General features: G+C 44.5%; 1 protein-coding gene and 1 long non-coding RNA gene across 2 annotated transcripts; both read right to left on the bottom strand.

Moving 5' to 3' along the window:
- Positions 1–404: 404 nt before the first annotated feature.
- On the bottom strand, positions 405–21,385 carry LOC115473296. Its single transcript, XR_003942635.1, has 4 exons — positions 21,373–21,385; positions 21,091–21,095; positions 19,418–19,423; positions 405–481 (listed from the first exon to the last, which is right to left on the bottom strand). It is a non-coding gene; the product is annotated as an uncharacterized LOC115473296 (long non-coding RNA).
- UTS2R (urotensin 2 receptor) lies at positions 8,760–11,099 on the bottom strand. The gene is made up of 2 exons (XM_030208135.1): positions 10,952–11,099; positions 8,760–10,408 (listed from the first exon to the last, which is right to left on the bottom strand). The coding sequence occupies exon 2, from the start codon at positions 10,280–10,282 to the stop codon at positions 9,143–9,145; it is 1,140 nt and encodes a 379-aa protein (XP_030063995.1). The 5' UTR covers positions 10,283–10,408; positions 10,952–11,099; the 3' UTR covers positions 8,760–9,142.
- Positions 21,386–22,089: the final 704 nt, after the last annotated feature.

The raw sequence follows: 22,089 nt of genomic DNA on the forward strand, positions 1-22,089 counted from the left end.
TGAATAATTTTGTGTTGTTGGCAAATTCAATTGCCTCACTAGTTATTCCCATATCTAGATCATTTATAAATATGTTAAAAAGCAGCAGTCCAAACACAGACCCTGCAGAACCCCGCTATCTACCCTTCTCCACTGAGAATTATGACCATTTAACCCTACTCTCTGTTTTCAATCCTTTAACCATTTTTTAATCCACAATACAGCACTACCTCCTATCCCGTGACTTTCTGATTTTTTTTCTGGAGTCTTTCATGAGGTACTTCATCAAATGCTGTTTGAAAATCCAGATACACAATATCGACTGGCTCACATTTATCTACATATTTTTTCACCCCTTCAAAGAAATGTAGCTTGGTGAGCCAAGATTTCCCTTCACTAAATCCATGTTGGCTTTGTCACTTTAATAGTGTCCAATGTTCCCTTAATAAGCCACATGGGAACAGATCGATGGGAACATTGGACTCTAAAGGGTTAATCCATGCTTTTGAACATACTCTGTAATTTTGTGGAGGAGTGGCCTAGTGGTTAGGGTGGTGGACTTTGGTCCTGGGGAACTGAGGAACTGAGTTCGATTCCCACTTCAGGCACAGGCAGCTCCTTGTGACTCTGGGCAAGTCAGTTAACCCTCCATTGCCCCATGAAAGCCGCATTGAGCCTGCCATGAGTGGGAAAGCGCAGGGTACAAATGTAACAAAAACAAAAAAAAAATAAGTATATAGTGAGCCGATGAAGAGGTGGGTGCTAGATCTGTTGCTATGAAAGTTGGTTGGCAATGAGCACCGCTGAAGCTATTCTAAAACACTGCATGCATTTTAAGGGAACACCCCAATCCCGCCCATTCCCCTCCCATGGCCCCACCCTCTTTATAGCTCTGTGCGGAAATACTTAGGTGTTATTCTATAAATGGGCGTGTAAGTGTGTCTTTGCACAGATCTGCTGGTCACATTTTGCCACCTTGCATTCATTAGAATGCTTTTCCAAAAATTCAGTGTGGAAGTAGCAGCTTATGTTCGGCCCCGCATTTGCGTCTTATTGAATGTAATGAATAATCCCAGAAGGAAGCAATATCAATGTTTATAAACAGAATTATTTCTTTGTCACAATCAGCACAAGCAGACCTGGATGTTTTAATGGTTATGCTGGGTCATTACGAACTGGTTGTTTCTGTTTATTAAAATAACACCAGTGGTGGGCACAGTGATGGTCTTCTAAAAATAATGAATGAGAATAATGAATGGACCTGGAGTACATTTGCCACTCTAGTTCCCACTGCATGCGTTTCCTCTATAATTTCCTGATAACTTAATGAAGCCCTACAGGAGTGCAATTAAAACTGTGCACTTTAACCATAGTAGCAAAGCATTAGAACTGGCTAAGTGAAAGCATTCACAAGCTATGTGGAACTGTGTTTACATAGTTATTATCACAGCATTCGGTGCACGGTAAGATATAAGGGAGGGCAGAATAATGTCACCTCTGTGGCGAACTGGATTTTCACTAGGACTAAAAAGTTTCATTTTGTTTAGTTTACATAGGATGTTTTGTTTCACTTGGAGTTTTTAAAAGTTCAGGGACAAGGTTGTCAATAGTACACTCTTTTGCACTTTGTTCAAAGGATTCTTGACCACCAGAGTCTACCAGGTCAAGATGGGCAACTCACTATCCCTCCTGTGGACAGCAGAATTTTGTTTATTTATTTAGATTTTGCTCACACCTTTTTCAGTAGTAGCTCAAGGTGAGTTACAGTAGGTACATTGGGTATTGCTCTGTCCCTGGGGGGCTCATAATCCAATTTTGTACTTGAGGCAATAGAGGGTTAAGTGACTTGCCGAAGATCACAAGGAGCAGTAGTGAGAACTGAACCAGCCACCTCTTGATGTCAAGACTTGTGCTCTAACCACTAAGCCACTCCTCCATTTCATGCCACGCCGCTCCAGAATGCAGAGTTCCACAATAACTATAACTATAACACACAAACAACTATAACACACCACCATTTCATCCTTATTCTGAATATCTTCCTTACATAACTACCTGACTAAATCTTCTTGTCATCCTTGATATCTTTGTAACACCAACTGTATCTTTTTACCCTGGAATGGCGATGCCATAACAGGTCTTTGTAAGCCACATTGAGCCTGCAAATAGGTGGGAAAATGTGGGTTACAAGTGCAATAAATAAATAAATAAACAAATCACCAAAATCACCCATACGTTTCAACATAATAATGCTCCCACTAGCCAACACATTGCCAAGAAATGGCTTCAACCCATTGATTTACGCAGATGACATATCAATCTACATACCATTTGACAAGGACACATCAGAAATTGCACCACTATATCCCAAGGGGTAAACATCCTTGAATGCTGGACAATTGCATTCAAATTAAAATTAGAGAAAAAACACAATTCCTAATTCTCACTTCCACCCACTGTAGGCACATCTTCTCCAGCATTACACTAGATGGCAGGGGCGTATCTGCTATGGGGCCACAGGGGCCTGGCCCCCGCAGATTTGCCCCTGGACCCCCTTACCAATGACACTCTCAACCCCCCTCCTCCTGCCGTCACTCCGCTGTTGCACCTCACCTCCCTTTGCTGGCGGGGGACCCCAACCCCCGCCAGCCGAAGTCTCCGTCCTTCCTTCCTACCTTTGTTTGAGATTGGTGGTTTCTGACGTCCTGCACGCATGCACGTACAATGTGCAGCGTGCAGGACGTCAGAAACCACCAAACCCAAACGAAGGAAGGACGGAGACTTCAGCTGGTGGGGGTTGGGGTCCCCCGCCAGCAAAGGGAAGTGAGGCATGACGGCAGAGTGACGGAAGGAAGGACGGAGACTTCGGCTGGCGGGCCAGCCCCCGCCAGCAAAGGGAGGTGAGGCGCGACGGTGGGAGGAGGGGGGGGGTTTAAAGTAGTCGGGCGGGGGGGAGTGGTGGCGTCGTCGTCGTCTTCGTCTTCAGCAGGGGGGGGGGGGTCAGTGCCGCCGGGGGGGGGGGGGCTAAAATGTGCCCCCTCTCCTTGGCTCTGGCCCCCCCTACCATTGAAGTTCAGATACGCCCCTGCTAGATGGGCATACCCATCCGATAGCAGACAGCCTGAAAGTTCTTGGGATCACATTAGACCGAATCCTGTCCTTTGAAACACAAACAATGAACGTCGCCACGAGAATGTTCCGTACAATGTGGAAATTAAGGTGCATCATAGGATATTTTCTGAGAAAAATCTTCCGCATTCTAGTACAAACACTGACTTTATCACCCCTAGACTACTGTAATGGAGTCTATGCCGGATGCAAAAATCGGGTCTTGAGAAAACTACAAACAGCGCAAAACACAGACGCGCGACTAATTCATGGAAAAACCCGTTTCGACAGAACCACACCACTACTACAAGCCTTACGGTGGCTTCCCGTCAAGGCTAGAATTACCTTCAAACTCTGCACAATAGCCTACGGAATCATTTTCATGCATAGTTATAGAATACGGCCCAGTATGCATAAACCTACACACCAGGATTTACACCATGTTTTCTTTGGTGTAAATGGATGTGCGCAGTTTTAGGCGCTGGGATAACAACTAAGCATAATTCTATATATCGCGCCTAAATCAAGGTGCCATTTATAGAATATGCTTAGGCAAAAATATTTTCCACGTGGGTTTTTAGGCGCCATATATAGAATCCCCTATAAGCGTGATTCTATAAAGGACACACACCCTTTACAGAATCGCACTTAGTGCTGATTTCTGTACCTAATGTTTGGCCCCAGACTTACACCTGCTGAAACCTGGTGTAAACGCTGGTGCCCAAGTTAAGCACACTGAGATATGTAACCTTTTGGAACACCCCTGACATGTCTTTGCCTTCCCCATGGTCATAAGTACATAAGTACATAAGTATTGTCATACTGGGAAAGACCAAAGGTCCATCAAGCCCAGCATCCTGTTTCCAACAGAGGCCAATCCAGATCACAAATACCTGGCAAGATCCCAAAAATGTACAAAACATTTTATACTGCTTATCCCAGAAATAGTGGATTTTCCCCAAGTGCATTTAATAACGGTCTATGGACTTTTCCTTTAGGAAGCCGTCCAAAAATGTTTTTAAACTCCGCTAAGCTAACCGCCTTTACCACATTCTCTGGCAACGAATTCCAGAGTTTAATTACACATTGAGTGAAGAAACTTTTTCTCCGATTCATTTTAAATTTACTACATTGTAGCTTCATCACATGCCTCCTAGTTCTAGTATTTTTGGAAAGCGTGAACAGACGCTTCACATCTACCCGTTCAACTCCACTCATTATTTTATAGACCTCTATCATATCTCCCCTCAGCCGCCTTTTCTCCAAGCTGAAGAGCCCTAGCCGCTTTAGCCTTTCCTCATAGGGGGAAGTCATCCCAACCCCTTTATCATTTTCGTCGCCCTTCTCTGCACCTTTTCTAATTCCACTATATCTTTTTTGAGATACGGCGACCAGAATTGAACACAATATTCGAGGTGCGGTCGCACCATGGAGCGATACAGAGGCATTATGACATCCTCATTTTTGAGATATCCGCTGTGGCAGTTAGGTATTAGAATAGTGCACTGCCAGGCGCATGCACAAATTTTAATGGATGCCAAATTAACATCAGTAATAGGTTGTCAGCACTCCCTTATTGACATTAATTGGTTCAATAGTCAATGAACTTCTGCATGCATTTTGGGTGTGCACCCAAATTTTGGCGTGCAAATCTAGGCGCCGTATATAGAATCCAAGGCTAGGCGTACATGTGTAAATGCTCATGTATGTATAATAGGTGCCCTCTTTGCAACTGGCGCATGCTCTCTTGAAATAGTTCACACTATTATTGGCAAATAATAAAACTTTCATTTTTGTGGGGGTTTTCCTGTTTATTTTGGTTTGTTTCTGGAGGGCTCATGATTAAAAAAAATAATAATAATCCACAAGGCTACCCTTCTGCTCTGGGGTGGGGGAGGGGGGGTCCCTGTGTGGCTATTTTATAAGATGGATGTTCCAATACCATACATACTTCCAGGTCCCTTGCCTCCCCCTCCCCCAATCATAATTTGGACATTTCTTGTTATAGAATGGATGTTCATGCTGGTCATTTCTAGCACATAGACGTCCATCTCAAAGGCTGTATCCTGTTCTAAAATACATGCGAGATGGACATTCATTTGTGACTTCCTGATTTGAATGTCCATATTTCGAGTTGCACATCCTTTCTAAAATGCTGCTCCATAACTTTTGTTTTAGATGAAGCAACCAGAATTGTGCACAGTGCTCAAAGGTGTATTTCCATCATGAAGCAAGGTAGAGGAATTATGGTATTATTTGTTTTATTCTCTATTCCTTTCCTAATAATACATTATTGCTTGTTAAATGTTGTTATCAACACTGATTTTTTTTGTTACATTTGTACCCCACGCTTTCCCACTCATGGCAGGCTCAATGCGGCTTACATGGGGCAATGGAGGGTGAAGTGACTTGCCCAGAGTCACAAGGAGCTGTCTGTGCCTGAAATGGGAGTCGAACCCACTAGCAACATTCCATGTAGAAGTCGGCCCTTGCAGATCACCAATGTGGCCGCGCAGGCTTCTGCTTCTGTGAGTCTGACGTCCTGCACATACGTGCAGAACGTCAGACTCACAGAAACAGAAGCCTGCACAGCCTTCTACATGGAATGTTGCTAGTGGAATAGCAACATTAACATTCCATGTAGAATCTCCAATAGTAGCAACATTCCATGTAGAATCTCCAATAGTATCTATTTTATTTTTGTTACATTTGTACCCTGTGCTTTCCCACTCATGGCAGGCTCAATGCGGCTTACATGGGGCAATGGAGGGTTAAGTGACTTGCCCAAAGTCACAAGGAGCTGCCTGTGCCTGAAGTGGGAATTGAACGCAGTTCCTCAGGACCAAAGTCCACCACCCTAACCACTAGGCCACTCCTCCACTGTTGCTACTATTGAGATTCTACATGGAATGTTGCTATTCCACTAGCAACATTCCATGTAGAAGTTGGCCCTTGCAGATCACCAATGTGGCCGCGCAGGCTTCTACATAGAATGTTGCTAGTGGAATAGCAACATTAACATTCCATGTAGAATCTCCAATAGTAGCAACATTCCATGTAGAATCTCCAATAGTATCTATTTTATTTTTGTTACATTTGTACCCTGTGCTTTCCCACTCATGGCAGGCTCAATGCGGCTTACATGGGGCAATGGAGGGTTAAGTGACTTGCCCAAAGTCACAAGGAGCTGCCTGTGCCTGAAGTGGGAATTGAACGCAGTTCCTCAGGACCAAAGTCCACCACCCTAACCACTAGGCCACTCCTCCACTGTTGCTACTATTGAGATTCTACATGGAATGTTGCTATTCCACTAGCAACATTCCATGTAGAAGTTGGCCCTTGCAGATCACCAATGTGGCCGCGCAGGCTTCTGCTTCTGTGAGTCTGACGTCCTGCACGTACGTGCAGGACGTCAGACTCACAGAAACAGAAGCCTGCGCAGCCTTCTACATAGAATGTTGCTAGTGGAATAGCAACATTCCATGTAGAATCTCCAATAGTAGCAACATTCCATGTAGAATCTCCAATAGTATCTATTTTATTTTTGTTACATTTGTACCCTGCGCTTTCCCACTCATGGCAGGCTCAATGCAGCTTACATGGGGCAATGGAGGGTTAAGTGACTTGCCCAAAGTCACAAGGAGCTGCCTGTGCCTGAATTGGGAATCAAACTCAGCTCCTCAATTCCCCAGGACCAAAGTCCACCACCCTAACCACTAGGCCACTCTGATTTGTCTTATTTAAGCCAATTAAGCTATGCGCATTGTTACAGAATACTCTTGGATTACGGCACAGATCTCTAGGCACACTATATAGAATCTGGGAGTTAGCGTCAATTTTTTTCCGGCACCAATTTTTGAACGCTATTTATAGAATTCCCCCCATAGCGTGTATTCTTTCAGAAAGAGAGTGTCCTCATTGCCCACAGCGTACCCACTTTCAAAAGACTGCACGCTCAATGACTTTGCTCCTGTGATGAAACAAATGGCCAAATGAAAATGAATAAAATGAACATTCCCGGAATTAACAAAGGATGCGAAACGATAGCGTGCCTTTGTAAAAGGGCCCTCTTTTTGTGGGGAATTTGCATATAGTTAATGGTCATTTCAGGGGCTACGATTAGTATTCTTCGCTATCCCCCGGATGCTACATAGCGTGACTTAAGTTGCATGCGCAAATCCAGTCGTATTCTGGATTTGTGTGTGCAACAATTAGGGAGTCTTTTACTAAGTGACAGCCCAATGCAGGTTTACCACTCGTTAACCCAGAACTACCACCGGGCTACTGCACCAACCTGGCGGTAGTTCCTAGCTGCAGCCGCACCATTTTTGGTTCTACAAAAATATTTGTTATTTTTATATTGCTGGTGCTTACCCAGCGGTAATCGGGCAGTGCCGTGTACTGTCCAGGTACCGCTGGGTTACTGCAGGAGACCTTACCGCCACCTCAATGAGTGGTGGTAAGTGTCCCCCCCCCCCCCCCAATGGGTCACTTACTGCATGGCCATTTCTTTAAAAAAAAAAAAAAAAGACAGCCTTTTACCTGCTGCAGTAAAAGGGGGCGTAAGCATGCATCCAAACCACACGCAGATTAGGGGCGTAGCCAGACTTCGATGGGAGGGGGTCCAGAGTCCGATGTGAGGGGGCACATTTTAGCCCCCCCCCGGTGCTGCTGACCCCCCCGCCCGCTCAGCGCTGCCATCTTTCACACCCCCGCTCACCGCCACTACCAACTTTCACACCCCCCCGCCACCACCGCAACCCTCTCGACCCCCCTTCCCGGCGCCGCCAACCCTCTCCTGCCGCGTACCTTTGCTGGCGGGGGACCCCAACCCCCGCCAGCCGAAGTCCTCTCCTCGGCCAAGCGGATCAAGTTTTTGTGTGCAACAGCAGCGGGGGAGGGTTGGCGTATACACCTAGGCATATTTCATTTTGCACCAATTTTTAAGGTATGATATTTAGAATCTAGTCCTATATGTAGTGAATGTGCTATTTGAGCCCCCACAGTCGGTTTTGGAGAGATAAGGTTATTTTTATTTAAACTGTTATGTTGCAGAAGGTATTGTTTTTGAAATCACATTAGCATGCATTAATGTGCATTAATAAACATGAACACATTAACCTACATTATCTAAATAAGGGTCTTAGGTAAGTAGGCATATCACTGAATTCCCCCCCCCCCCCCCCCCCCACCGTCAATTCATTTTCATGCTGTTACAATTTTGTGCATGTTTGTGTTGAAATGAAGGCATGTCAAGTACAAGTAATAAAGCAAGGTTATAAGTGAATACAAATCTGGTGCTATTTCAACGCAAAGGGCTTTAGTGTAGCTTGTAAAGACACTGACTAGGTTAAGAGTTGTAGTTAAGCCCTCGCTAGGTAAATGACATTCTGAGGCAGTATCCCAATGCTGTGTTAAATCACTGCATCAAACTCACAGATGCGAAAATGACAAAAAAGCAGCTCTTCCCATCAACATTCAATCTCGCAGAATCCCCTCTTTATAATCATATTAACTCTGACAGCCTTCAATTATTTAATGCCGATGGCTCACGAACAATTTATTATAACTGTTTCCATATTTTGCTTTTTTGGGAATAGCTCAACTGGGAAAAAAATCTTCACAACACATAACAGACGGCACATGGCAGTGAACAGTCTGTGTGTTTTATTTGTAAATTCTGATACATTAACTTTTTTTGTTTCATCTGTTATTGAGTGCACAGAAACTTGGCATTCACTGGACAGATAACATCGTTGCTGTAATTTCAATTTAGACAGCGCAGAGGCGGGTGGTTGTTCTCCTCCCCTCCCCACCAAAAAAACCCCACGGAATTAGTTTTTGCACATCGTTCCCTGACACTGTGAAGACAAATTAAATGGCACATAATATACATCAAGCCAATTACTGATGCCACCATAGCATCCATCAATGCACTCAGCCAGTGCACTTTTACCTGCTAACATTTCTTTTTCTGATATACACTAAGCAATAACCTTGAAATGAGCACTGGTTTTCTTGTTCACATTCTCTCTTGTTCCATTTTATTTAGCCTTTAGGCATTATTGTTACCTCCAGGCACATGGGTAAGCACAAAGGTCTCTGTACATTGCTGACTACTTGTAGACAGGGATCTTCCGGATACTCTCTGGAAACGATTCCTGAAATAGCCACTGCTGTTCCAGGATCTCTGTCTGTTCCTCAGGTACTCCTTATAGTTTTTAGTCAGCAGCGTGTACAGGAAAGGGTTAATGCAGCTATTGCTGTAGGTCAGACAGGTTGTCAGGTAGTTAATGTTCCTGCTAGCCTTGGGGGACACTGGGAAAGATTCATAATATTGGGTTAGGAGCTGCCAGATCCAGAAGGGTAAGAAGCAAGCCCAGAACACGAGAACTATTGTGAAGATTAGGTAAAGTACTTTCTGGTTGGGCAACCTTTTGGTTTGTTTGAAGGAGGCTGTTTGAGACACCCAGTAAGTTCTAGCCAGTCTGATGTACAGGTAGCCAATGATGACCCCTGGGCCCACGATGCTGGTGCAGAAAAGCACGGTGAGATAAATTTTATAGGACAGCTTGCTCCAGGTGGGCCGGCAAATGCTTTTGTTGTTCCCGTGCTCGAGCTGGATCATGATGAGCATGGGCAAAGTTAGCAGCAGCGAAACTACCCAGATTACGAGGGCGATGGCTTTCCTATAGCTTTTGGACCTTTTGACCGTGTCCAGAGGTTTCAGCACGGCAAAGTAGCGCTCCGTGCTCATGACGGTCAAGGTGAAGATGCTCGCGTGCATGGTCAAGAAGTCCAAACTGAAAAGGATTCTACAGCCGATATCCCCAAAGTACCATTCCTGGATAAAATAGGTCCCCACTATAAAAGGAATGGTAAGTAGGTAAAGTAAATCTGCTAAGGCCAGGTTGATGATATAGATGTACATGGAAGCAGCAGATCTCATGGAATGAAACATGACCACCAAGGTGTAGATGTTGCCTGCTACTCCTATCACACACATAATGGATAGGATGGCTCCAATGATGCAGGTCGCAATGATGTCTTCTATAGAGCTGGCAGTAGAAGGCACATCCCAGGTGCTATTGCCAGAGGCATTAGAGCTCATCTTGAACAGACTGCCTTCGTGGACATCTATGGCTGTCTCAATGGTGGCTGAAAGCCTGTCCCGTGGTTCTTCGTGAAGAGACATGATGCCTTGTCTTTGCACTGGAAGGTTCACATCACACAGACACTTCAAAGTTTATCCCCGCCACTTCTCTGCAGGGAAATAGTCATTGCTTACAGAATGCTTCCGATTGGCTTCCAAATTCCCCTCCTTAGAAGAAGGACAGAAAAAAAAATTGTTATAACGAAATAATCTATGCCAAGTGTGGATTCCTGGAAAGTGTGTTTGCAGTTAGCAGCAACCCGATCTGGAAATCACCAGCACTTGTGCACAGTTCTTTCCCCAATGCAGGAATGAAGAAAAACTACCCCACGATAGCGTTACAGATTCATATTTATTTCATGCCGGCCTCTGCTTTTAATTTATTAAGCGTAGCCAGTTTGCAAAACAAAATAGATCAAGCATCGAAATCTTACGATTTGCTTCAAGGGATAGTTACTGCTGCCGTAAAGTTACTTAATGCAAGAAAAATGATGAAGAGGAAACGAGTGTTCTCCAAATTAATTAATAACAAAGCACGTTTTGCGCCCGGCTGCTACGTACCAGAAATCCATTCAAACCGTATCAGAATTCGTAGTGCAAAGCGCACTTTTAACGTGTTAAAGCAACTCTCGCTTTCTCACTTCAACATTCTCCTAAGAAATATGACACACAAATAAATCACCGCTTTGAAAGAAAGGATCATGTTCTAACCTGGTCTCCCTCTAGCTGGTCCTCCGTACTCTCATTCTGTGGTTGGCAGAGAAAGCCTGCAGTCTGTAACTTTGTTCAAATGAATGAAGCCTGTGCGCTTTTCACGGTCGAGCCAGTGCAGGCAAAGGGCTGTCGCGGAAAGTGAAAACTGTAGTAGTAAAAATCTGTGCCCCCTCCCTCCCCCTCCGATCCTCCTTCCTGCGCTCATGCCTGTTCCTTTATGGTGTTCACTGACGTTAGACAAGCAGACGCTGGAGACTGACGAGCAGCTGGTGCACACACAGGCTTCTCCCCTGGAACGCAGTTGCAACCCTTCCCCAAAACCCGATCGGCGACTCCAAACTGGGATCTGAATAAAACAGTTTATTTCATTTGAAATGGCCGGACCCAGGGCAAAGCCTGGAGAGGTGGGTAGCTGGATAGATGGAATGTACTAAAGCAGTGAATCGCGCGCGATGTATCAACTGCATAAAACGTTCATCAAAACTATTTATAAATATGATGATTAGTTATCTGAAATGTCCTAAGGGTGGAGTAAATTGCACAGGAGAGGTGGAAATTCATTCCAAAGTGTTATTGATAGCCAAGGAGCCACATCTGTACTCCCCCCCCCCCCCCCCCCCCAATGAAATTATAGAGAATACAATGAATTGGGTACGAGTTGCAAGTTCCAGTCTACTGAGATGAATGAAGGAAAGGAATTAAAGCCTTGATTTATTATTCTGCGGGGCTATTGTTGATAGTTTGTAGAGTCTCAGCATACACATATTCCTAGTGGAGAAAGTAACCTGTAGCTGATTGCTAGACAGAGATTTCTTTTCCCTCTGGTATCTCAGTGTGGCTGCAGGTAAATTAGAGATAAGGAAACCAACAGCTGGGAATACGGTAGGGCATTTTAGGTTATGTGTAAGATGTTCTTTCTTGGAAACACTGGGGATGTTGTGGAATAAAGTCCCCCCCCCCCCCCATAGATGCGGCATAGGAAAAGGTCCATTCTGAATAAAGCCCCCAGTTGTTTGGAAATGCAGTAGGTGGAAGAACATTACAGCACTGATGGCTTCGCCTTTGTTGTCTGAAAAGAAGAACCTTAGAGTATATTACATAAATAGTACTGAAAAATATTAAAGGTATAATGTCCCTGTCCTGGAGAGTTTATAACCTAACGAGGGGGGGGGGAGTGGAGGAGTGGCTTAGTGGTTAGAGCACCAGTCTTGCAATCCAGAGGTGGTCGGGTCAAATCCCACTGCTGCTCCTTGTGATCTTGGGCAAGTCACTTACCCCTCCATTGCCTCAGGTACAAACTTAGATTGTGAGCCCTCCTGGGCAGTGGCGTAGCCACGTGGGGCCATGGGGGCCTGGGCCCCCATAGATTTGGCCCTGGACCCCCCTGCCAACAACCCTCTCGACCCCCCCCCCCCCTCCTGCTGCCAACCCCTTGCTGGCGGGGGACCCCAACCCCCACCAGCCGAGGTCCTCTTCTTCTGGCACAAGGCTTCATTCTGTTTCTGTGAGTCTGACATCTTGCACGTACAATGTGCAGGACGTCAGACTCACAGAAACAGAACGAAGCCTTGCAGATCAGCCAGCAGCCGCGTTGCTGTCTGATCTGCAAGGCTTCATTCTGTTTCTGTGAGTCTGACGTCCTGCATGCGGCTGATCGGCAATGCTTCATTCTGTTTCTGTGAGTCTGATGTCGTGCAGGACGTCAGACTCACAGAAACAGAATGAAGTGCTGGAAGAAGAGGACCTCGACTGGTGGGGGTTGGGGTCCCCCGCCAGCAAAGGCAGGCGGCGGTGGGGGAGGGCCGGCGATGGGAGGGGGGTCGAGAGGGTTGTCGGCAGGGGGAGTCAATGTTGTTGGTGGTGGTGGTGGCGGCGGGGGGGGGGGGGAGTCGGCAATGGCGGGGGGGGGGGGGGGGTCAGTGGTGTCGGGGGGGGGGGGGCTAAAATGTGCCCCCTCACCTTGGGCTCTGGACCCCCTCCTGCCGAAGTCTGGCTATGCCCCTGCTCCTGGGACAGAGAAATATCCAGAGTACCTGAATGTAACTCACCTGGCTTGATCTACCACTGAAAAAGGTGTGAGCAAAATCTAAATAAATAAATAAGGCACAGGAGGGCTAACACCCACAAAATTGGCACCACTGCCATGCTAGCACATGCTCCCAGCAGTAACTCTGAGTTTGGCATGCACCAAATCCTGTGGTAGAAGCTAACTTTCTATTTTCTACCGCAGGGGCATTCCCAGTGGTAATCAGCGGTTGATGTGTGCTGCATGGTTACCACTAGGTCAACAACGGGTTGCAGTAAGGGCTCAAGCCGTAATTAAACACACGCTAGTTTTAATTTCAGCACACCATTTCCTGGCTCATTTAAAAAAAGCCCTTTTTCCCAGCCATGATAAAAAAGAAATGGCCCAGCATGCGCCCAAAACATGCACCCGCACTACCGTAGGCCAAATTTTACCATGGCTTAGTAAAAGGATCCCTAGGTGCCCAAAGTCACAAGGACTATCTGTGGCAGAGGCAGGCTTTGAACCCTGATGTCCTTCACGCCCAGGCTATTGCTGTAATTACAGGGCCACTTTCCTGGTGGGTGGTGCCCTCCTCCCTCCACCCAGCTGTTTAGGGAATGTTGACATAGTGTAGCATGGCATAGCAGCCTAGTGGTTAGAGCAGGAGGCTGAGAATGAGGGAAGCCAGGCTTTGAAAGCTGCTTTCCCCACTGATGCACCTTATGAACCGGGCTGGTCACTTCATCCTCCATTGCCTCAGGTCCATTTTACATGATAATGTCCTCTCGGGCAGGGACCTACCAGTTGTACCTGAATACGCAATTTATCTTGAGTTTGGATTTGGGAAAGGGTAAACAGTCTTAAAATTTTATTTCACTTACTCTCTTGCATTCCATTAAAATCAAACAAAATGCAATGTTATTTGTAGTCTGCTTTTCCTGTAAGCTCAGTATAGAGTATAGGGAATAGCTGCTTTTTAAAACCTTCATTGATTTTAATATCACAGTTGATTCACTTTAAATTGCTGCCTCATTTTAGGTGCCACAAAGGGACACGTGTAGTACCAATTCTATAATTTATTTATTTATTTAGATTTTGCTCACATCTTTTTCAGTAGTAGCTCAAGGTGAGTTACATTCAGGTACTCTGGATATTTCTCTGTCCCAGGAGGGCTCACAATCTAAGTTTGTACCTGAGGCAACAGAGGGTTAAGTGACTTGCCCAAGATCACAAGGAGCAGCAGTGGGATTTGAACCGGCCACCTCTGGCCATAATGGCTTTAGGGTGTGCCTAAGCCGTTACATAACTTTATTCTTATATTCTGCAAATACTTTGCAGTTTGATGTGGATTACAATAAGAAAAGTCTGGTCATAACCAGGAAATATAGATAATATACTTAAAATTGCAAATATGCATAAAAATTAGAAAAATCATCCCCAACAACCCACCCATCTTTATTTATTTATTTACTAGCCGTTCAGCCCGTAAAAACGGGCTAGTATGGGGGGGGGTTTGAAAGGCCCCCCCCACCCCGCCGCCGAGTTCGCCGCTGCCGCTCCCCCTCCGAGTTCGTTCCCCCCCCCCCCCCGGAGCCGTCGCCACCCACCTTCCACCCGGTCGGGCCCTCGCTCCGCTATTGAAACAGCGAAGGCACGCAGCACACAGCTCTGCTGAGCTGCCGTGGCCTTCCTTCTTCTCTGCCTGTGTCCCGCCCTCGTGTGACATAACGTCGTCGAGGGCGGGACACAGGCAGAGAAGAAGAAGGAAGGCCGATGGCAGCTCAGCAGAGCTGTGTGCTACGTGCCCTCGCTGTTTCAATAGTGGAGCGAGGGCCCGACCGGAAGGTGGGTGTCGGCGGCGACTCCGGGTGGGGGAAGTGTTAGCGACGGCGGTGTCCCTTGCAAATGCGCAGTAGAGACCCTCTCTTTTCCGCCCTCGTCATCACGTATTGACGCGGGGGCGGGGCAGAGAGGGTCTCTACTGCGCATTTGCGAGTGAGTACGACACTCGCCATTTATATATATTGATGATTGCATTTGTATCCCACATTTTCCCACCTATTTGCGGGTTCAGTGTGGCTTACAGTACATTGTGAATGATGGAAGTACAATTTGTTACAATACGATTATGGGTTACATTGTGAGGGTTTAGGGTAGACAGTCAGTTCATAATATCATTTGGGGATATAACAATAGAATGTAGCAATGGGGAATGATAGGACGATAGAACAATCTTCAGATGAGCGCCCCCCCCCCCCCCCAGTTACAAACTTCTGAAACAAATAAGTCTTCAAAAGTCTCCTAAAATTCAAGTACCTCCTGGCAGTCAGCAATAAACCAGAAATTTCAGTACCCCACCAAGCAGCCTGAAATGCCAACAAACATTCCATATATTTTGGTTTCTTATTACCTCTAATCAAAGGGTAAGAAAACAAATTACCAACCCTCTGAAATCTTAGACAAGGTGGAGAAACCAAACGATCTACCAAGTAGGAAGGTGCTAGTTTAGTCCAAAAAAAAAAAAAAAAAAGATACAGAATACAAGAAAATGTAAAACGTACCTGAGCTGAAATTGGTAAGCAATGAGTCCTAACGTAAAAATATGAAATATGATCATATTTTTTAAAAGAAAAAAATTAGCTGCATTCTGAACCGTTGTAGAATATTTTATTTATTTATTTAAAAATTTCTATTCCGACTACAATTAGGCAGATTACAAATCAACATACACAATAGAATCCAAACAATAAAATCATCACTCATAAAACAGACACAAATATCAACTCCATGCATGTTCAAACAAATATGTCTTCAAAAATTTGCAAAATTGATCCCTGCTGCTACACAATCTCAAGGCAAATTGTTCCAAAATAGTGGGCCTGCAATTGAAAAGGGAGTCTTCTGGGTACCAGTATATCTTACAGCCTATCTTAGAGTATGAATTAAATAGAATATATCTCCACTGCATGAAAATAAAGCATGTACCCAACAATGCAGCTACTGTATAGTTATTACATAGTCGAAGGTTTTTGGCCGATGATGAACAGAGGATTTGTTTTAGATCCACTTCGGCTCTGTGAGATGTTCTGCATCTAGGAGCTCTTTGAAGCCTGGGGGGGGGGGGGGGGGGGGGGGGGAAGGGGGGAAGGGAGGGGGGAGGGGTTTATTTTGGATAAAATGTTAGAAATAAGGCAAATCAAACGATATAATGTACAAGTCTTTATTGAATTGTTTGATCCTGTGGGAGTTTGAATTGCAATAAATAAGATTTACAATATATATATATATATATATATATATATATATATATATATACACACAGTAGCTGCATTGTTGGGTACATGCTTTATTTTCATGCAGTGGAGATATATTCTATTTAATTCATTATCTTACGATTCCATATTTCCACACCCAACTTCTAATATATTCAGTGGATTCTATATCTTAGAGTATGCACAAAGCTGCATTGTCATGGCAAAAAATAATCACTCCGACTTATGACAGGTGAATGGCTGGTGTGCAACTGATAGTATGCTATAAATTGTGCATGTCACTTGTGGACACGCCCATGCCTATGGTCCCCTGTCACACTGAGCAATTCAGGCACACTATTTATAGAATAGTGCCTGGCTCTTATAACTGTCAATTATTGGTGCTAATCATGCGCGTAAGCAGTATTTTTGTATAAACTAGGGGCACTATTGGTGCCTAAATTGAGGACCCAGGAAAAAAGAGAGGCAGTAACCACTGCAAAATGAAGGCAGAGAACAAAAGGAGCAGTGTGGTACCTTGAAAGGCTCAAATGAAGTTTTATTAAGAGTCAATCAAAATAAAAAGGTGGTTCTAGATGCATATGTCTAGACTTGGAGTGGCCTAGTGGTTAGGGTGGTGGACTTTGGTCCTGAGGAACTGAGTTCGATTCCCACTTCAGGCACAGGCAGCTCCTTGTGACTCTGGGCAAGTCACTTAACCCTCCATTGCCTGCCGCATTGAGTCTGCCATGAGTGGGAAAGTGTGGGGTACAAACAAAACAAAAAAAAAAGCCCAACATGCTTTGGCCCTCATTTTTTAAATTGCTGTGTTTTTAATGCATTTTTAGTGGGTTTTAGCATTTTTAAGGTGATGACATCATTGATGATGTTTTTTGTGGAAACCAGTAGCGTAGCAATGGGGGGCCCATGTGGGCAAAGGCCCACCCATTCTTGGCAACTTCACCCTTCCCGGTATACTTCATCAACTTTGCAGGTGAGAGCAGCAACACGCACCTGCTGCCTGCACTGGCCCTGCAAGGCTTCCCTCTGCCGCGTCCCATTAGAAAAGAAACAACGTGACATCAGCGATGGTGGGACGTGGCAGAGGAGGCCTGGAGCAAGTAGTGGATGCTTGTTGCTGTCGCTGCCCATGAAGGAGCTGAGATACACCGGGGGGGGCAGACGGTGGGAAATTCCAGATCCAGAGGTGGAGGAGAAGGAGCAAGATGCAGGATAAAGGGAGGGGGTAGTTTGGGAAGGCTTATCCAACTTAACTGTGGGACCACCCAAAATAACAGGTCTGGCTATGTTCCTCTGATAATGGCAGGATCACTAGTGTGACTGAATTCACTTCAGCACATTGCTACAAGCTGGAAAAGCTGCTTTGAAGGTAAAAGCGCTGATTTTTAAATTGATTTTTAATTGGCGTGACACCAGAGCTCCCACAATTGGATCCTGGAGAATACAAATGATTGAACTTTTGAAACTAGAGAGACGTGGCTATCAGGATTTGTCGACGGAGGAGGGCAAGCGGTTCCAGAGAACATGGGAGAACTTCTGGGACACGTTACAACCCCTGGCAAGAAACAAGATTCTAAACTAGAGGGGCCGGAACGAGAGACTCTACCCGGATAACTGACAAGACAGCTTGTGTTTGGGGAAGGGAAGGGGGGGGCACACTTTTGGGAGGGGGGGATTGTTGGGGGGGAGTAGGGAGGGGAACAAACAGAAAATACTTGGCGTTGACAAAGTTACTGCTAGTTGCTTGTTGTATTAGTGTTTTAAGGATCACAAACCTTGATTGTATTCTATCAAGCATTATATGTTAATAAAAAAGATTTAACCATAAATTGATTTTTAAAATCTGGATTTGTTTTGCTTTCACTTAGCTTTCAGGGCTGGTTTAAGCTGCTACAGAGCTTTCATCCTCAGTATGAACACGGCCTGATTATTTAAAGGTACATCACCTCCAAAAATGCTCTTTTGTTATTTTCTAGTAATGGTTGACTTCTGCTGTTGTAATGAGGCTCTTTTTACAAATTAGCTGGAGGTTTTGACTGATTGATAATCTTATATAAATTCCTTAGTTAAGCATTTTTACTTTCATTGCCAACCGATTTTTAATTAGGCCTTTTGATTGTACTATCACAGGGGGTTCTCAACCCAGTCCTCGGGACACACCTTGCCAGTCAAGTTTTCAGGATATCCACAATGAATATAGATAAAATGCATAGGTTGCCAGCTGGATCCAGATTCGCTTGACAGGGTCGATCCAGTCCTGGGCTTACCCCCAATGCATGCAGGGAATCCAATGGGGAAAACAGAACCACAAGTCCCTGCATGCATTGGGGGTAAGCCCAGGACCGGATCAACCCTATCGGGCGAATCTGGATCCAGTTGGCAACCCATGATGCACTACTTCCATTATATGCAAATCTATCTTATGCATATTCATTGTGGATATCCTGAAAACCTGACTGGCTAGGTGCATCCCAAGGACTGGGTTGAGAACGCCTATAATATCATTAAAAGGGCTCTTTTTCTATGTCAAGTGGTACCTTCCAAAAGGTAAACACATATTCACCTTTTTCTGTTGCTGTTCTTTGTTTTTAAAGTTCTTTTAGTTCAATGGCTAATTGTTTGCTTTTGTTTGTTTTATTTAAAGGTGGATATATTAGTATCTGACCAGAGCTGCCAAGTTGCCCATTCCAGGAGGGAGACATTTTAGCCGGTTCTGGTTTTAAACTTGCATCCCAAAGCAGTGTAGTATTTGTAGTCCATGATTCTATCCATTGAGGTCAGAACTGCAAGTCCCATAATGCACCAAGATGAGTTTGGCAGAAATCCAGGACTGGCCAAAAAAGTCTCCCTCCTGGAATGGGCATCTTGGCAGCTCTGTCTGACTCACTATTAATGTAAACATTTGTCCTGATGCAGGTGCTGTGGATGAAGAAAAATGTTGGGCTGTTTTTACAATTGGTTTTGAAGTCTTGGATATATGCACCTGGAACCACCTTTTTATTTTGATTGACTCTTAATAAAACGTCATTTGAGCCTTTTAAGCTGCCATACTGCTCCTTTTGCTCCTTCTCTAAATTTAAGTGCCAGCTTATAGAATTGCCTTTTTAGTTACAAAGCATGAAAATGTTATCAGAGAGCCTGATATTCAGAAAGGCTTACGCAATTGGCACTGACATTTTCCACATAAGTCTTTCTTTCTCATTTCCAAGAGTTATGAAGCAAAGGGGATGGGATTTGATATACTGCCTTCCTGTGGTTACAGTCAAATCTGCTTACAAATCATAGGGCCCTGTTTACTATGTTGTACTGGGGAAATGGAGGGTTAAGAGCCCCTTTTACAAAGCAGCGGTAAGCCCAACGTGAGCTTACCGCTCGCTAAACAGGAAGTACCGCCGGGCTGCTGCGCAGCACTCGGGTGTGCCCGGAGGTAATTGGGCATGCTGTGCACTGCCCGGTTACCACTGGGTTAGCGTGGGAGCCCTTACTGCCCCCTCAGTGGGTGGCAGTAAGGGCTCCTCCCCAAAATGGCTGCGCGGCAAGTGCTTTACTTGCCGCATGGCCATTTCCTGCAGAAAAGAAAGACTACCCTTTTACCAGCTACGCTGACCCCAGCGCAGGCCCCCTTTTGCCGCGGCTTGGTACAAGGGGCCCAAAGTGACTTGCCCAGCGTCACAAGGAGCTGTACTGGGAATTGAACTGGGTTCCCCTGGTTTTTAGGCTTCTCCACTCTTTTCTCTTTTCCCCTCACTGTTGCAAACTATACGGATAAATGTTTTCTGTTTGCTCAATGGTGAGGTTAGGGGTGGCCGGGAGCTATCTGAGAAGTTATCAGGAGAGCTGTGAAGTTCAGTTGCTGTGCAGACCCCAAAATGCGGTAAAAAGTGGTCATAGTGTGTGAGTTTTTCCCGTGTGCTAAGGCTATATGTTACTACAGCCATAAAAATGGTCTTTTCTATTTCTTATTTTATTTATTCATTTTATATTACATTTATGTCCAATACATAAATGGGAAAGAAAAGAGAAAATATCAATTAAAACAAACATTAAGGAAAAATATCATCTTTGTTAGTCCACATTATTGTCCACAATTGGGGGATCCAAGATCAGGAAAACAATCTCAAAGAAAACAAGAAAAACACGGAATGGTTAATCTTACAGTTCATATTTTTTGAGGGAGGAAGGTTAATCGGTAATTGCAGCCGGTACAGTGGTAACTTAAAGGAAGTTGCTGCAGAGGGTTCTTCATCTGTTCTTTTAACTCCACAAACTCTTCTAATTTCTTGGGTTCAACAAATAAGTAATCAGGAAATAAAACACTTACAAGGAATCGCTCTAGGAAGGTCCCACCTAGGGCAATGATTCTTGGCTTAAAAGCCAAGAGTTCACACCTCCTAGTCTGCAATTCCCTTGATATGTCAGGAAATATATTTATCTTTGAACCCCAAAAAACTATCAGCCATATGTCGGAAATACAATTTCAAAACATTGTTCCTATCTAAATCAAAGGCAAAAGTCACTAATAATATAACTCTATATACAGGGTATTTTAGGAAAATTTATCTTTCTCAAGTTATTTTTCCTTAATTGGTTCTCCAGAAGTTCCAATTTTTTACAAGAAACATAATTGTCCTTCATTATCAGATTAACTGATTTTCGTAGAGAAACCATTTCCGAAATCAAAGTCTTTACTTTTTTATCTTGGACTTCCACTTTGTTAGATAAGTATTGATATAATCACATATTTATTCCTAAAAATTTTTTGACATCTGAAGAAGAGAGTCATTCACACTCTGCAGCACTTCCCATAGTGCATCCATTATGACATTGTTTGGCTTCACCAGGTCCAATTTCTCCACAAAAACTGCTCCAGATATCTTCGGGGGGAAGAGCTCACTCTCCAATCCCCCAGTTGGTTTATTATCCGGAGTCAATGCTGCGCCAGGACCTCCTCGGATCATGTGAAAATCTTAACCCACTTCGGGCGTTTCCACTGTCGACCTCCGTCTTTTCTATTTCTTGTATTAATGGCCATGCAGTAATGTCATGAACTAAACCAAAAAATAATGGAAGGAACCCTGAAAATCAGTTCAATTATACACAAATATATGGCAAGAGTTCTCTTGTGTGGTCTGACTTACTAGGAGGAAAAAGCCTCCAGAAGCTCACAAGGGCAATAAGCAACTCGAGCAGGGCTACTTCATCATTGGCACAAAAAAACCCTCCTTGTATTATAGACAGCCTACACATCATATTAACCCTTATGCAAAATCTTATGCAAAATTTTCAGTGTTGCTGTAAACTACAAAGCAGCCTTCCAAAGTGTATGTAGAAGAGTGCTTAGCTCAAACGGGTCTTCCTTGCACTCCTCTTCTCAAAGTAAGGGACCGTGACCTATGGTGGCCAACGTTTCATTGCCTGCTTCAGGGTCCAACGGTCAAAAATTGTCGAGAGAGCCTTATCCGTCTCTTCACAAAAGGAAGACTTCCTGAAGCAGGCAACGAAACGTTGGCCACCGTAGGTCGCGGTCCCTTACTTTGAGAAGAGGAGTGCAAGGAAGACCCGTTTGAGCTAAGCACTCTTCTACATACACTTTGGAAGACTGCTTCGTAGTTTACAGCAACACTATACTGAAGATTTTGCATAAGGGTTAATATAATGTGTAGGCTGTCTATAATACAAAGAGGTTTTTTTGTGCCAATGATGATGTAGCCCTGCTCGAGTTGCTTATTGCACTTGTGAGCTTCTGGAGGCTTTTCCCTCCTAGTAAGTCAGACCATACAAGAGAAGTCTCGCCACATGTTTGTGTATACATGCAGTAATGTTGCCATTAACAAATTAGCACGTGCATACTTACT

The sequence above is a fragment of the Microcaecilia unicolor genome, chromosome 6 (genome assembly GCF_901765095.1).
Source record: "Microcaecilia unicolor chromosome 6, aMicUni1.1, whole genome shotgun sequence".
Taxonomy (NCBI): domain Eukaryota; kingdom Metazoa; phylum Chordata; class Amphibia; order Gymnophiona; family Siphonopidae; genus Microcaecilia; species Microcaecilia unicolor.